This window comes from Semicossyphus pulcher, unplaced genomic scaffold, assembly GCF_022749685.1.
Source record: "Semicossyphus pulcher isolate SPU_LCO1_2020_fin unplaced genomic scaffold, fSemPul1.0.p SCAF_22, whole genome shotgun sequence".
NCBI lineage: Eukaryota > Metazoa > Chordata > Actinopteri > Labriformes > Labridae > Semicossyphus > Semicossyphus pulcher.
Genome location: NW_027211696.1, coordinates 19,624,380 through 19,640,393, shown reverse-complemented (window position 1 = coordinate 19,640,393; position 16,014 = coordinate 19,624,380). Strand labels below are relative to the sequence as shown.

Genomic DNA, 16,014 nt, shown 5'->3' with positions numbered 1-16,014 from the left:
AGTAGAGTAATTTTAGATCGAGTCTAAATGTCTGTGTTATCTTGTCTAACCTGTCCTAGTTGTTAAGTTTGGTGTGTCTGTCCTTTGAGAGCAAAGAAAAGGAATTCCTTTCATGTGCCCACATACTCGGCCAATCAGCTGACTCCGATTTATTTTGAATCAGCAGCTTTCGGTGGGTGAGGAGTGGGCGAGCGCCAGGATGGTGAATGGTTTTTTACCAGGACACACAGGACATGCCAGAGAAGAGAAAGCTGTTTGATTGTAAGTTTGTGTTGATCCTGCGTACGACGCCCTCTCCCCGTGCCACAGTGGCTGCTTTGATTTTGAGCAGGGATGCACGATATTGGATTTTTTGCTGATATCCGACATGCCGATATTTTCCAACCCTTTTTGCCGATTTCAATATCGATATATTCGGCAGGTTTTTATCCACCTGACTGCAGAGAACATCAAGTCTCCGCTGTAGTGGAATTGATATCATGCCTTCTCTTATCGTCGTGGCCCACTGGCAGACACAGAAATAACAGTGCTTTTTAAAACTGGGCAAGACAAGAAAAGTGCTTAAACTTCGGCCCTGCTCCCATGACCGACGCTCAGCAACCATTGCAAAAAGCAACCTCGCCGTCCGTTTCGGAAACTTTGAAAAACAGCCACACCGCACACATCTGGCACCCTTCTTCACGCTTGACAGAAGAGGCGTGGTGCAGGCAGTGTGCGCACACTGAGCCGAGTTAATGTCGTAGCGGCAACCTTTTTGAGGGAATCATCGAGCGTTTAGGCAGGATCAAAGCGTTGTTGTAGCGGCGGATGTCGATATGTCACTATCAAGCCATAATCTGCAGATACCGATAACGTGCCGATAATATCGTGCATCCCTATATTTTAAGTTTTGATTTTTGTTGGTTGACGAGGCCAAATTTGGATTTATAGGGCTTCCGTACAGACTCCAACGTGTTTGTCTTTTATTACAGGAGAGCGAAAACGTTTGCGTTTTGGACCACTGCTGCGTCATCTTTGTCGCGGGGGAATCGTGATCAGCATTTTCCCCTTTGTGACGTTGTTCCAATGAAAAGATGAATCGACAATAAAAGCCGACTGTGGCTGAATGTGTGGGAGTGCAGGCTGTAAAACGCCTCACGAGGGTTACACATAGGAAACCAATAGGTGTGAAAAATGTTTGCATACAGCAGCACGTAGGTGCATGAACTTTATACTTTTTGTTTTACTTCTACATGTTCTTTATTAATCTGACGGCAGACAGTTTAGTTACAGTGTAGATTAGTAGAAGAAAATATAAACACACTAATCTTTCTGATCTAAAGGTTAAAGCTCGCAGGCCGCACATGACATCATTTCCTGCTGACAAACAGGAATACTGCGTCAACAATCCAGTTAGATAATAAAGGCCATTCTGCATGAGCACTGCAACTAAACGTATAAAAACAACGTGTGCATGCAGCACCAAACACAACACACTACCCAAACACACTACTTAACATTTAGTATTATGAAACTGTCACATACACAAGACCTGACCATCTGATTGGTAGATGACTAATGCTGCATCGATGGTGTTAAATGGAAGCTCTACGTCTGTACGGAGACTCGCTCATTACTCTGAGCCTCCTTTTGTGTCTCTCTCTCTGCAGCCTCGTCCGTCCTCTGTACACAGTTTACTTCAACGAGCTGCTGTGAGTCAACTGTTGATGTTGTGGAAGGAGGAGAGATCAGTCAGACGTGACAGCAGCCGGGAGTTACGTTAATCAGACATAGATGTGCAACACTGATAATGAAAGCTGCGCTTTGATGCAACACATGACAACGTGATTTATTTTTAGCAGCTCACAGAAGGTGTGAGAGCGGGTTCTCATGGTGCAATCTGACGAGCTGACGAAGCACAAAGTTTAACTGTTTCTTTTAAGGCTCTCAGGTTTGTTTGATCACTTCTCTTACGAGCCAAATGTCTGATTAAAAACGAAACACGATCTCCTCCACAGCTGTAACTGAAAGGCCTCTCAGGTCCACCGAAAGCTTTAAGACTGTATTAAGTTTAAATGTTGAACTAAAAGTAAAGAAGTACTTAAAAGGAGCGATGACAGACTCTTGTTCTTCATCTAGCCTCTGACCTCTCACCAGGGTCTTTCGTACCTTTCAGGTTGTACATGGCTCCAGTGTTTTGAAAATATGTTGTGTGAGCGTTGCTTTGTATACAGGACAGAAGTTCAGGCGTACACTGTAAACACGTAAAGGTCAGAAAAAACCACCTGGAGCAGGAGATCACGGCCTCTTCAGGCGCCATGCGGTGGAAGGAGTCAGTAAAAATAGAAATAACAAGCCGTAAAAAAGTTCAAGTAAAAGTCAGATAGTCAAAATGTCATTCTGAAGTATCGGCAGGAAAACGTTCATAAAGCTTCAAAAATTAAAGATCCTTTACGTTCGTTTTTGTAAGATTATTTTTTTGGCCTGTCATGAGGGAGGACAGAGGACAGTGTTGGAAGCTGGGGATGACACGCGGCAAAGACCCGAGGGCGGGATTTGAACCCGGGGCATCGAGGACTGTAACCTCTGAACATGGCCGCCGATTTAACCCCCGAGTTAAACCGGCGCCCACGTTCGTTTTATTACGTGATTGAATTATAAGCAACAACATTTCTAATTCGTGAAGCTTTAACAAAAGTGGAAGCTATTAATGTATCAGCTGTCGACTCCTAATGTAGTTACTACTTAAATAACTACACTTACACTACACTACACTTAAACACTATGCGATAACGATACCGATCCTCGCCTCCCTTCACGGGCTTCCCGTCTGTTTCAGAATTGATTTTAAGATTTCACTGATCACTTTTAAAGCTCGAATGGGTCCTTCATCAGGCGGGGGCCTTCTGGTCGTTCCAAAGTCGAGGCTCAAATCTAAAGGGGACCGTGCTTTTGCCGTCAGAGCCCCTCTGAGCTCTGTTCTGTTTTCTACATCGACAGAAAATGATCCCGTTATCACGGGAAAACCAGCTTTGTTATCTCCAGATAACGAGAGAAATAAGTCGAGATCTCCAGAAAACAACCGGAAATAACATGTATGCATGTCCGCTTGTGCCTTTCTTATATAATCAATAAAATTGTTTGACAAATGTACTTTAAATTTTGACTCCAGCTCTATAAGAGTGAATGTTTTCCGTTTCTTTCCTTCTCTATGATAATAAACCGAATATCTTTGGGTTGCGGTAAAAACAAGACTTTTAAGAACGTGATCTTTGGGCTTTGAAAACACTGATCGACATTTTTCACCATTTCTGACATTTGTGACCAAACTAATCAATCAGTCGTGTTGGAGACGTTCTGTTTCCTGTCTGTAGTCCAAACAGTTTTGTGTAGCGAGCGGCGGGGTTACACTTAGACTGACACACAGAGACAGACAACCTTCCACGCTCACACTCACACCTACGGGCAATTTAGAGTCACCAATGAGCCTAAAGCATGTCTTTGGACTGTAGGAGGAAGCCGGAGAACCAGGAGGGAACCCAGGCATGCACGGGGAGAACATGCAGACTCCACACAGAAAGGCCCACTACGTCACCGGGATTCAAACCAGGAACCTTCTGGCTGTGAGGTGCAGACCCAGATACCAACATCTGAGCAACATCCTCAGTCAGACCTCTAATCTCTCAGATCTCTGTTAGAGTGACGTTAAAAACACACCTGCAGTCACCGCTTAGAGTGGAGATCACTACTTCAAGTATAAGACGACAGTAAATGTGCAAATGTATGTTCCACCACCTGCTTTCAAACAACGGTGGCAGATAGTGTTCAGGTGTTCCAGCTGAAAGAAGGTACTAGAACTATAAATAAACTAAAGCTCCGTCTCTATTTGCAATCCAAATTGTTTATTTTCCTCCCTCATGCAAACATGAGGATATTTATAATCCTTTTCTGCACTTCCTGGTGAATTCAGCAGTGCCCCCCCGTGGTGAAAGAACCCCTGGTTAGGAATCACTGACCGAGCTGGGAAAGGTAAACACGCTTCCTGCTCCTCCCTACACGCTTCCTGTCCCTGGATGTGCTTTAGCTCCTGTCCCTGGACGTTCACCTGTCAGAGGAAACAACACGGAGGATCAGTGTTTCTGCCTCTTCTCTGACGTTGTGTGTTTCCACATGTTTCAGCGTTTTACTCGAGAGCAGACAGACGTAAGAGAATGAATGAACACATGAGAAAACGTGGTCATAATTCTTCTTTAAATAAAAACATTCATCTACAAGCTTCTCTCCGCTCAGCTCACATGTAAAAGAAAAACATCTTTAAACTGTAAAGACGTCAGACAGACTTAAGAGCTACGTTAACAGCGTACAAATGAACAGAACTTTGATCAGATAAATACACTTGTGATCAGAAAAGATTTGGAAACAGCAGAAAAGATTTACAGATGTAAATATTTGGAAACATGGTGTGTCTGTAATGAAAAACACGTTCTACTCGTCTTTGTGTGGAGGCTACATACAGGTGAGAGACTGTGCAGGTAAATGTCGTCTTGATGGAGTGCCTACTATCAAGTCTTTTGTCCTCCGAGTGCTTTCTGGTGAACCATAAAGATGCAGACACAAGCTGTACACGTGTGTCCACGCTGACAGGCAGTGGTAGTTTCTAGCATGTTCAAGTATATACAGTATTAACCGCAGTCTACTTCCTCTTCCTGCCCCGGCCTCTCCTGCCCCTGACAGAGGAGGCGCCCGCTCCTGCCGAGCCCAGAGCGCCGTCAGACGGGCTCGCTCCGATGTTGATTTGTCCCTCCTGGATTTCACTGCGAGCCTCCGGAGGGAGGTGTTCGATCTGCTGCTGCGTTTCCAGATAAAACATGACGTCTCTCAGCTGCTCCTGCAGCTCGGCTATCGCCCCGTCCTTACGATCGCCTGTGTGGAAACAGAAAGACAGGTTTCATTTACAGAGCAAAGAAAACACCTTAAGTTCATATGTTTTACTTTTATCTAAACAGGTGCTACCCTATCCCACCAAAATCTGTGCGTTGATGCAGGTTGTATTTTAATGCAGATCGTCTCTTTTCCCATTGCCAGTGAAGTATACTCCTGTCCGTCTCTTTTCCACTGCGTCACAAACGCGCCGGAAACAGGGGCGAACAACAAACTTCCCCTCGGATCAGAAGAAGTCTTGCCATTGGTGCAGCATCTTGCACGAAACAAAGAACACATTTGCCGTAACATGTCGTTCTTCTGTATTTTTACGCGACAGCAGAAGAAACTTCCATGCCCGTCATAGCATCGAGTCGGAAAGATTAGATCTGACCCGGGTATGAATGCCGATTGTAACCTTTCCCACTAAGCTAAAAAGCCGGGTGTTAGCGGCTTTACTCGTATCATTTACACCAAACAAGCTAGCAAACAGCTGCCTGTAACCCTCACATCTCTACACAGAGAAACACATAAATTATACTTCAATGACTAAACTTGTGGTTACAAAGAGCAAATTGACTCCGATGATTCTCTCATCAAAACCAGTGAAGAAAGTCGTCATCCTTTGAGCTGAACGCTGAAAGGAACCTCGAATCTCTCATTCATGTTCCCCTCGGGCAAAGGCTGCTGAAAGGCGTGCAGCTTAAACACCGTCATTATGAGTGAAAATATTATATAACACTTTAATTAGTTTATCGTTAGTAATTAAATTAATAGTGATTTTTTTGACTGTGAGGCAGATTTAAAGGCACAGAGACGTCTGACACTGACATGCACTCTCTCTACCTTTGTCCAGCTCCTGTGTGTCACCAACCAGAGGCCCAGAAAGCTGCGTAGAAGCGATTTGATTTGCAAATACAACACAATAAAAGAGGAAGTTCTCTTTGACTGCAGGCCAAAACAAAGATTACAGAGCAGCTTCAGGCACATATGACCTTATCTCAATAGCAGGATGGCCATAGTGTTACTATTACCAGACAAGCATTGAAAGGTTTCCTGGTGAATGTTATTCCTACAGAGGTCTGAAAAAATAATCAGTATTATTTAGTGTGAAATCAGGCTGTTAGAGAAGGCCCGGACAGAGGTGAAAAAAACAACAAATCCTAACCGCTTTATGGTTTATTCTAGACAATACAAGGACTCAAGCCTAGAAATTAAAGTATTTATTTTCTCCTGGAGACCTTAAACACAGCATGGAAGACACTAAGTAAGCAATAAGCATCTAAGTAAGATACTAAGTTATCAGGGACGTTCCTTTCTGCGATAACAACCTGCTCACTACACATTATCTCGTTTATTTCACACAAAATATTGATTTGGAAATGATTGTATTACTTTAAAAATGATTATCGTTTTCGGAAGTGAGAGCTGCGTCCATAGCAACGGTTAACTCTGTAGCCTTCTTAAAATGAGCTAAGCTAGCTGTTATTACTCACATTACATGAAAATCAGAATCACCGGACTTCTTTCGGCGGATTGATATGATCACAGTTTGTCCTCTGAATTGTGTGATTACGTCCCTAGCAACAGTCTGTTCTTCATAGCAGCAGTCTACTATCGGGAAATAACAGACCCCGGAATGTTTTCATTAACCAATCAGAATCAAGTTCTTAACACAGCCGTGTAATAAATCATGATAACTTAATTATTGTGTTTATAGAGTGTCATATTACACACTGAATGTATTGAGTCATAGGAGCAGCTTAAAGAATACATATGAAAGATAATTTGAAGATAATTAAGGATTTAAAGAAGAAAAAATAAAGTCATGAAAAGATGAGAATAAGAATAAAGAAGGTGTAACAGAGACAGTTCTGCAGGGAAAAAATGTCGTTTTTTTTATAGCGTGCCATTTTATTTCGATTCCCTTTTCCCCTTCTTCTTTTCACTCTGCCATCTCTGATGTCAGCAGAAATGTTAAAGCACCCCCCCCTCACTCACCGCTCTCTTTTCCTTTGAGCTCCTCCTCTGCCAGCTGGGTCTGCAGCTCAACCTGATTGGCTCTCAGGCAGCGGTTCATCTCCTGCTCCTCCTTCAGCTCCTGGCTCAGCTTCACCACGCGGCCGCTCAGCTGAGTGCACCTGAACACACACAGAGAGAAGAAGAAGTTTTCCTTCTGCAGAAGTCATAAACCAAAGTTTACCAGCAGCATGTTTGACTTGTCGTAACAGGAAAAGAAAGGTGGAACTAACTTTCTGGTTCGCTTCGTTAACCTGACACACCTAATTAAGCGTTCTAATTACATCTGAGCTTTTCCTGTTTTGACAAGTCAGAGTCTCTCCTGGGAAGAAAACTGCCAACAGATGGAGTGTTTTTTCTCACTGAAAGATCTGAACATTTCCAAGGTAAAATACCTCTGGGTTACAGGAAAGGGGCGTGTGTTCAAACGGATACCGTAAACCTTCTAATAAAAGCCCAAAGTCCCTTTTGCTCGCCTGGTGTTGCTGCACGTTTGACAAATAAACTGTCTCAGTTAGAAGCCTGTCTACATTATCTAGTTGTCTGAACAGTGGAGCACTTTTTACTTTCACTCAAACGTCACACGTCACATTTACGGATCACCACGGAGAACAACGTTAGGACTTGAATGCTGTTAGGTCTGCAGAACAAGAAACAGGAGAAGCAGCAGCAAGACACTTCTCTGATGATCCAGAGAGAGAGACAGACAGAGAGAGAGAGAGAGAGAGAGAGAGAGAGAGAGAGAGAGAGAGAGAGAGAGAGAGAGAGAGAGAGAGAGAGAGAAGCTAAACGTCAGCTTCAGTCAGAGAAAGACGGTAAAATGGCAGGTATGTGTAGTGGTGGGAATCAGCTGGAGCTTAATGTGTGTGTGTGGATCCTCAGCATTTCAGAGGCTCTGCAAGTTGATCAGCACGGACAAAGAAATGTTCGCCACCTTGAGTGACAGGACAGACGGGGAGGTCTTTACTGTGTGTGTCGCTTTAAAGATGGAAATAAAGGTAGTTTCTTCTCCGTCTTTCAAGCAAGTTTTTACAGCATTGGTTACCAAGTACGTTAAACAAAAACAAAAACATACTGATAAGCTTCATTTGTAAGTCATTTTTTTAACAGGGGTTTCTCTCTGTGTCTCACTGGAGCAGGAAGGGTCAGAAGCGCCATCATGCGGAGCAGGATCAATTTACTGATTTCTAATTGATAATGTAACACTGTGTATAAGTTCCTGTTTATATTTGCTGTTTATTGTGGGAGGTCTCCACCTGAGTGGGTAACTGGCTCCAGGGGAGGGAAGAGGGAGTTAGCGTTCTGGGGAGACGAAGACGCTTGTTGAGCGAGCGAGAGCTCAGTGAGAAAAGCAATTTGCCAACTTGTTTGTTGTGTTTCCGGGGACACCTCAACCTCGGGTTAGCTGTGCTGCGACAGGGAAATAAATCTGGGCTCTATCGAGCTATCAACGCACATTGCCTCTTACTCCTTCCTTTTATTACACAGGTACATATTCTTACTGGTTTAAACAATTTGTTTATCCATCTTTGCTGTGCAGGAGTTTTATGCAAAGAAAATTAAAGGGCCGTCTCGTACAGACGCCTGTCGCAAATAAAGGCAGGGTGAGTTCATACATTAAAGTACACTTTGAAGTTTATATATAAATAGATTTTCTTTGTAGTTTTTTATTCGTATTTTAACGTCAAACTCTTTCCTCTGCATATTAAAACACTCTGAATTGCCTCTTTTTTAAAATGTGATATATCAATAAAGATGCCTACTTTTTACACATACTGTAATATTTTTGCTAAATTTAAACTTTTAGAGAAGATTTCTTAAAAGATGACTCCCATGATGGAGTCATAGTGGGGCCTTTATATGCAGTATTTAAAGCCGTGGTTCTCAACTGGTGGGTCGGGACCCAAAAGTGGGTCGCGGATGTGTTTGACGGACACAGGTGTCCTCTGACGTGCGTGCAGCAGCAGTGTAGTTTGGTCACTTAGTCACACTCGGTGTATTCACTGACTGGGTAATCCCAGCTACAGTTACATTCTTGAAACTTGATGAGCCCGACAGTGGTCGCATTGATGTTGCAGTTTTTAGATTTATAAGTAAAGGGAATATTTTCCCCGTATGCACTGCCACCATTTTGGTTGACATACGGTGATGCATCATTCCGTCTCAGGAACTCAGGGTCCAAACTGGACCATTCTTCTTTAAATATTTGAGTGGCTGAAAAACTCGGGTGGCGATGTGTCATTAAGGAGGTGGTGGTGGGTCCTGAGGCGAGACCAGCTGAGAACCACTGATTTAAAGGGATACAACTGCTGTACTACTGTATGTCTTTATGTTTTAGCAGAAGTTAATATGCGAGCTGTGAAGAAACTGATGCATCCCTCTTCACCTACTTTTTCTCTAAGCCCTGCTTGTCTTTGCTCATTTCTCCGAAGCGTCGCTCCAGGTTGTCACAGCGCTCCAGGGTCTCCTTAAATTTACTCTTCATGTTGTTAATCTGAAAGCAACAAAAGAAGATATCAGCGAGACATCTCACAAAACCTACTGGAAGATTTAAATCCTGTATTTTTTTACCTCCTCTGCCGTCTCCTTCTCCAGATGAACGATCTTGTTCTCCCAGTAAATCCTCTGAGAGTCCAGCTGACTCGTCAGCAGGTACGAGTACTGCGCGCGCACGCGCACGCACACGCACACGCGCGCACACACACACACACACACACACACACACACACACACACACACACACACACACACACACACACACACACACACACACACACACACACACACACACACACACACACACACACACGCGCACACACACACACACACACGACGTTATTTCTGTGTTGTTTTAGAAACAAAGCGACTTAAGGGAAATGCTTTTACCTCCAGTTGAAGTGCATCAATTTTCTCAGCGTGGCAGGTGTCTCCCTCACACTCATACTGCACCATCTTGCCGTCAGTCTTACTGGCCACCAGCCGATGCACGTAGTTATCTATCAGATCAGAGAGACTAATAATCAGAGCAACGAAAAAGACCACAACTAAGATCTAAACATTGGAGAGCATAGCAGATTAATTTCTTATTGTTTCATGAAGTCACGGCTGTTTTTAACTACATAGCTCTTTTCACACATTCACTCCCCACATGCCATTTTCAAGCGATCTGCCCCTGAAATTTTCCGGAGTTGCTCTTTCACACACATCCCTCACAGCGGGAGATTTTCCCTGTCTAATGAGGCAGGACATGACGTAAAACATGTGCTGCAGTACAACTTCGTCGTTGGCGCTCACAGCCAGAAGCTCCCGAATCTCTTCCTCTCTCCAGTCCGCAGACATCTTTGCTGTCGTCTTACAAACGATCCTTCTTATTCAACCGTTCATAACTATTACCTGCTGAGTTCACACATCGGCTCACCCCGACTCCTGCGGTCATTTTACTTGCAGGCTGGCAGGAAAAAGTCTGCCTAAAGACGGGTCACACATGCGACCCACCCGGACAATGTCATGATTTTCCGGAGTGCAGAGCAGGTGTGAAAGTGGCCTATGATTCTTAGGATTTGATGGACAACAAACCATAACTATAAGAGTTTATAGAAGCTAGAAAAAGGACTCCATCCTCAACAACTGCTGCCTCTGAGGTCAAGAAGTCTTAGTCTAGTCTAAGTCGAGAGGATCTGAACCGATAATGCAACGTGGACAAGAAGTCCTTAAAGAGGTCAGAGGAATAATAAACATTGTGTGATACAAACAAGAGAACCAGAACAGCTACTGAACGGACACAGTGGTGGATCCCAATCAGTGCTATCTTTACTCTGAGCCCAGATGTGGAAGCAGTCAACGGTTTGCTCAAACATTAACAACAGTAACTACCTAACATTATGATGAACAGCTCTCTTCACATGTTTCGGTTTCCCTCTGCCCTCTTGTGGCCAAAGCTGATTAAACTTGAAACATTTTCCCCACAAACAGAAAAGCAAGTCTTGTACCTCCAGCGTAGTCCCAGACTCGGTGGTTGGTGAGCTGCATGGCGTACGTATGCTGTGTTTCCTCAAAGTGCTTGTAGGCATGCCGGCTCACGTAGCGACCGCAACCGATGTGGCCGCAGATCAAACAAATCCACAGGTTCTACAGAGAGAGAAAAAGAAATGTGGTGTGAGAGAGGGTTCAGTTACAAGAAGCCCCAGTATCACATAAAGAGATCAAAGATGTCAGGTACCTCCTGCACGCCGCACTCAAAGCACTTGTTCTCCTCCACTGGTTCTGGTGTTTGACAGTACCGACACACAGGACACCTGAAAGCAGAGCACATGATCACCTATTGACGTGTTCAATGGCTCTTTGTTGAACAGATGGGTACATGCAAAGAGGACAAAAACAAACATCACATGACGAGAAGCCTGCAGAAATAACCAGTGCAGAAAGAAGGATCAGGTGAGAGGGCACGTGATTCTGTCATCACAGAGAAGGTTCCTTTCTTCACGTGGTTGTAAACGCGGCTCAAAAAAGGTTTCAACACAATGTTTAAAAGTTTAAAGACTTCTCCTCCTCTCTAAAACAAACAGAGTCTCATGTTGAAAGTCTACGGCGGGGCTTTGAGGGCTGACGCTAATTGTCAGCTTGTTTCTGTGACAACCTAAAGGGCCAGTTCGCCGATTTTCAGCCTCAGTCCTATCACGCTGTCACAGGGAGCTAATGCCATTATGGTAGAAAAAAAATCCTTTTTCTCTCTGTGCCTTTGGAGGACGCTATCTGCTTCTCCAATGGGCCGTGGAAAACCTCCACCAGACTACGTAAAACACGTCATCTGGCAGAGGCCAGGGAGCTCGCTAAACTACACTTCCTCAGTCTAGGACGCCCGCCTCCGATGTCATGTCTCGTTCAGAATCGTCAGGTTTGAAATGTCGACTGCAGACCTGAAGATGTTTTACCACCGGTATATTCTCATCCTATTTCAGATTCTGTCCCGCTCTGAGCCGTCGCCTGCAGCGAAACTGTCGTATTTCACTCCAGCGTCTCTTGCTTGGCCGTTCCTTTCAGAGGGAGGGGTGCAATGCATGCTGGGAGTTGTAGGAATGTAGAATGGGCGAAACCACAAGCTGTTTGTACTTTCTCCACAGCTATGGCACCAATTTCAAATTTTATTGCTTCTATCGATTACAGAGAACACCAGCTCTGACTGACAGGTGACTGAAATCCTTTATTAGCTATAATAGCTTAAATAAAGTTGACGTGCCTCGTAACATTAAGAAAGTAGTCCTGTGGAAATGTCTTTCAGCTGCCTCTCGTGCTAAACTTTGTAATATAATATAATAAAAGAGCATCTTCAGGTAAACACAGGACTCGTGTGGGTTGATATACGACTTTGGTTTGGCCAAACCAAAACACAAAAAGACAAGTGTGATCAACACTACAACACTGATGAACCCTGGTTGTAAATCAGTGCTACAGTATAACTCAAACCACAACAGATAGAACTGAGGTTTAAATCACATCCCCTGTAACAGAGAGGTCAGAAGAACACTCTAATGTTATTGAGACTATAAATAAATCTACTGGGAGTGGAGGAGCCAGAGATTTGTAACATGACGTAGGAAACACAGGAATAAGTGAGGTGTCAACACAACTCACGAGGCGTCTTCCCAGCGCTGCAGACACTGGCTGTGGAAGCTGTGGTTGCACAGAGTGGTGAGGATGCCGTTTACCGACTCGTCCATCCTCTCCAGGCACACGGTGCACTTTGGCAGCTCGGTCAGCTCCATCACCGGCAGACTGGCTCCCTGAGCGGGGAAGGGAGGGCGGTCAGAGACAGGAAACAGGGCGCTGAAGTGCAGCAGTGTTAGGTTACAATGGCTTTTATAGACCAAGACTGCACCACATTACAGTACAGTTTTTATACAAGAAGGCAAAGCAGAGATGATTACTTTCTCCATTTTTAATTAGTTATTTGGCCTTTAAAATGTCTCAAAGTCTCGCAGAGTAAAGACAGAATAGTAGCGTGCTAATAGAAACACCCCAGAATGACATATTTACCTCCTCAGACTTTATGACCTCAGCTCGCTCCACATAAACCAGTTGGCACACTGCTTCCTCTATGGAGTTGAACTGGTGGCCATTACATGCCGTGTAGAAGCTGTCTGCGTCCGCCTGAGCGAAGACGGAGAAGAGAAAACTTCAGAGCATGCTCCACATACACATTACAAACACTCCAAAGTCTACAGCTTTGAGCGAACACTTTGTTCGCCCTGTGTCAGAGAAAATAGACCATGAATGTAAAGTCATTCAGCAGCCAACTGGGAAGTCCTGGGTGCTTTTATTTCCCCTCCGACAAATCATGTGATCTTAATGCAAGAATGGGCCCTGATGGTTATCTACAGCGGGAAAAGAGGCTCAGGCTGCAACTAACTCAATTTTTCAAAGCCCAAAGTGATGTTTCAAATTGCTTCTTTTGTCCAACAAACAATCCAAAATCCTTCATTTACTGTCATAAACAAGAAAAGCATGCTGTGTTAATTCTCCTTTGATAACCCAGGTTAAAGAAGTCATGACTCTACCGAGATCTTACCTGTGAGCTGAACTTAATCAGAACCATGTACTGATTGGGAGTAGAGTCCCGTATGATCTTCATATGCTCCATGACATCATTAAATGGCGCCATGAGCTTCATGAGGTCATGGCTGGTCATGGTCGCTGGGACCGTCAGGATACACACCATCGCGCTGCGTCGCACATCCTCCGTCAGGGACGTCATCTTGCTGCAACAAGTTCACATCCGGTGTTAAGAAAGCAGATAAACATGGAGCAGTGAATGATGAACAGGTCAGACGAGACTCACTTGGTCTTGTAGAGGTGCATGATGCCGTGGATGATCTCCACTGAGGGGTTCCCGCTGAAGAAGGAGATCTGGTCCGGCAGCTGCTTTGACGGGGAGTCGGGAGCAGCTCCTGTCGCCTCGCTGACATCCTGTGACCCCTCAGTGACCTCCTGACCGTCTGCTTCAGTCTGTGCAGCCTGAGGGTCACTGTTCTGCTCTGCTGAACCATCAGAGTTGTCACCTCCTCCTTTATCTAGAGTACAAACGGATCAATTTCAAACCTTATTTGATGCGTTTGAAGGACGTCGCTGGAGACGCGTTATATTTTTGTTAACGTCAGGAAGCAAATTAGTTCTTACCCCCCGAAACAGAAATCTGGAAAGATGTGTCAGGAATATATATTTACATTTTGAAAGCTGAGGTCGGCAGTTTGTTTTAGAATCGTCTTGATTACATTATAATCCTCTTTACATCCCCACAGCGAGTAATGAATTAATTGCTTTGATAAAAAACTGAATTTATCTGGCATGTTTGAAGAAGAAGATATACTTTATTAATAAAATTCAATGTTTGTTATTATTAGAAATAATGCTACACGCACACAGGCCCTAAATTCACACCTGCACAAACAGGACTTTATGGACATGTTTTAATGGAGAGATGTGAGAGTCAGAGGGCTGCACATGGACATGTGCCGCGAGCAGTGGGCCATTGCCTTGCTCAAGGCACAGAATGACACGGCGCCTCTCCAGCTACCAAGTTCCATAGTTGGTCGATACCGGGACTTGAACCGGCCACCCTCCCGTCACCAAGCCAAGTCAAGTCCCTACAGACTGAGCTACTCTCATCCCCAGTAGCTCTGTTGGCAAATGAAATACTACAGTTGTTTTGGAAATGACAAGCTTGGAAGTTAGATTCACCTCAGGTAAACTATCCTCCTTTTATTTTAGTTTTTACCTCATTTAAAAACGGCTCACAAACATATAGTTTCATTTATAAAAGGCTTTGTTGTTCAGCACCTAAAGCAGCTGCTCAGAGTACTTTATAATCACACTAGTGAAATAGTGCGCTTGTTTGTGTATTTTCAGAGCAGAGTACTCGATGCACCGGGAAGCTGTAATTGGATTAAGTCAAAATCAACTTAAGTGTTCATGGTAAGAAAGAAAACATGACAGTATGGCTCATTGGTGTGTTTTCCATGGACAACTATGGCAAAGAGGAGGAAGATATATCAAGCTAGTTAATTCACTTATTGTTGGTCATGTTTTTAATCAGATTTGTTGACAAAATGAACAATTATAAAACATTTCCAGCCATATCCTAAAAGCTAGATAAAGACAGGGTCAGTTTGATAAGGTGTACCCAGGTCTATAAACATAATTGTTGTTTGTTTCATGTATGTGCTTACCTGGACTGGGCTCAAAGGTCTCTATAACCATGTCTCCCATTGCTCTGCTGCCAATGTGCTGGTGCAGAACAGTCGCTCTTTCCAGCTCAGTCTTTCCACTCAGAGTGTGTTTGGCTACACCCAAAGCTTTCTCCTGCAGTTCCTCGTCTGACATGCCCTCAACTGATCAGAAGAGAACCAGAGACAGCGTGTCTGAATATTTCAACGGAAGCCTACATTTCTCAACACAAGTATTTAATGTAAACAGACTTAAAGTTGTATTTTCAGTCTTTAAGCACTCACTTGTCACTGCTGGTTAGCTTCCTTGCTAACTTAACACAAACGCAGTGACTTTACCGTTATAAGAAGACTCATTGACTCACCGGCTGAGTACTGGAAACCTTGTGGAGAAGGAGACTGGTCGGCTAATTCCAGACGGATCACAACCAGAGACACACTCATGTGTTATTAAAGAAACAGCCACTTCTACAAAGAACAAAACAACCCGGTGACAGCTAGCCAAAACGGCTACACGTCCAGCTAGCTAGCTAGATGACTAGCAACCTAACGGCTAAATTAAACTAGCCGTTTAGGCAATAAACGAAAGTTTCATTTACGTCAGAAGACTGCTTCAATGTTAGTCATGCTGTTGCTGTTATCGCCAACCATAAACACAAAATAGTTTTTAAAGCTGTTACACTGTCTAAGAACTTCTCCAGCTACCCTATCTTTGTATTCACAGCTGTTTGTAGCATGTTGCTCTTCTTCGTAAATATAATGAAGTAGCAACACGTAACCTCAAATGTGTTGCTGCCACCCACACGGACCAGCTATGTACTGCACCCGTGATATATTTATTAGTTTGAGGGATGTTTTATTTACTTAATCAAAACAC

At 43.9% G+C, this 16,014-nt stretch overlaps 1 protein-coding gene across 1 annotated transcript; it reads right to left on the bottom strand.

Annotated features, from left to right (window-relative positions):
- Positions 1-4,210: 4,210 nt before the first annotated feature.
- On the bottom strand, positions 4,211-15,862 carry brap (BRCA1 associated protein). Its single transcript, XM_069673514.1, has 13 exons — positions 15,503-15,862; positions 15,141-15,302; positions 13,754-13,985; positions 13,484-13,673; positions 12,952-13,065; positions 12,550-12,698; positions 11,138-11,213; positions 10,908-11,046; positions 9,805-9,914; positions 9,490-9,579; positions 9,309-9,412; positions 6,901-7,040; positions 4,211-4,902 (listed from the first exon to the last, which is right to left on the bottom strand). Exons 1-13 carry the CDS (start codon positions 15,579-15,581, stop codon positions 4,673-4,675), a joined length of 1,815 nt encoding a protein of 604 aa, XP_069529615.1. The 5' UTR covers positions 15,582-15,862; the 3' UTR covers positions 4,211-4,672.
- Positions 15,863-16,014: the final 152 nt, after the last annotated feature.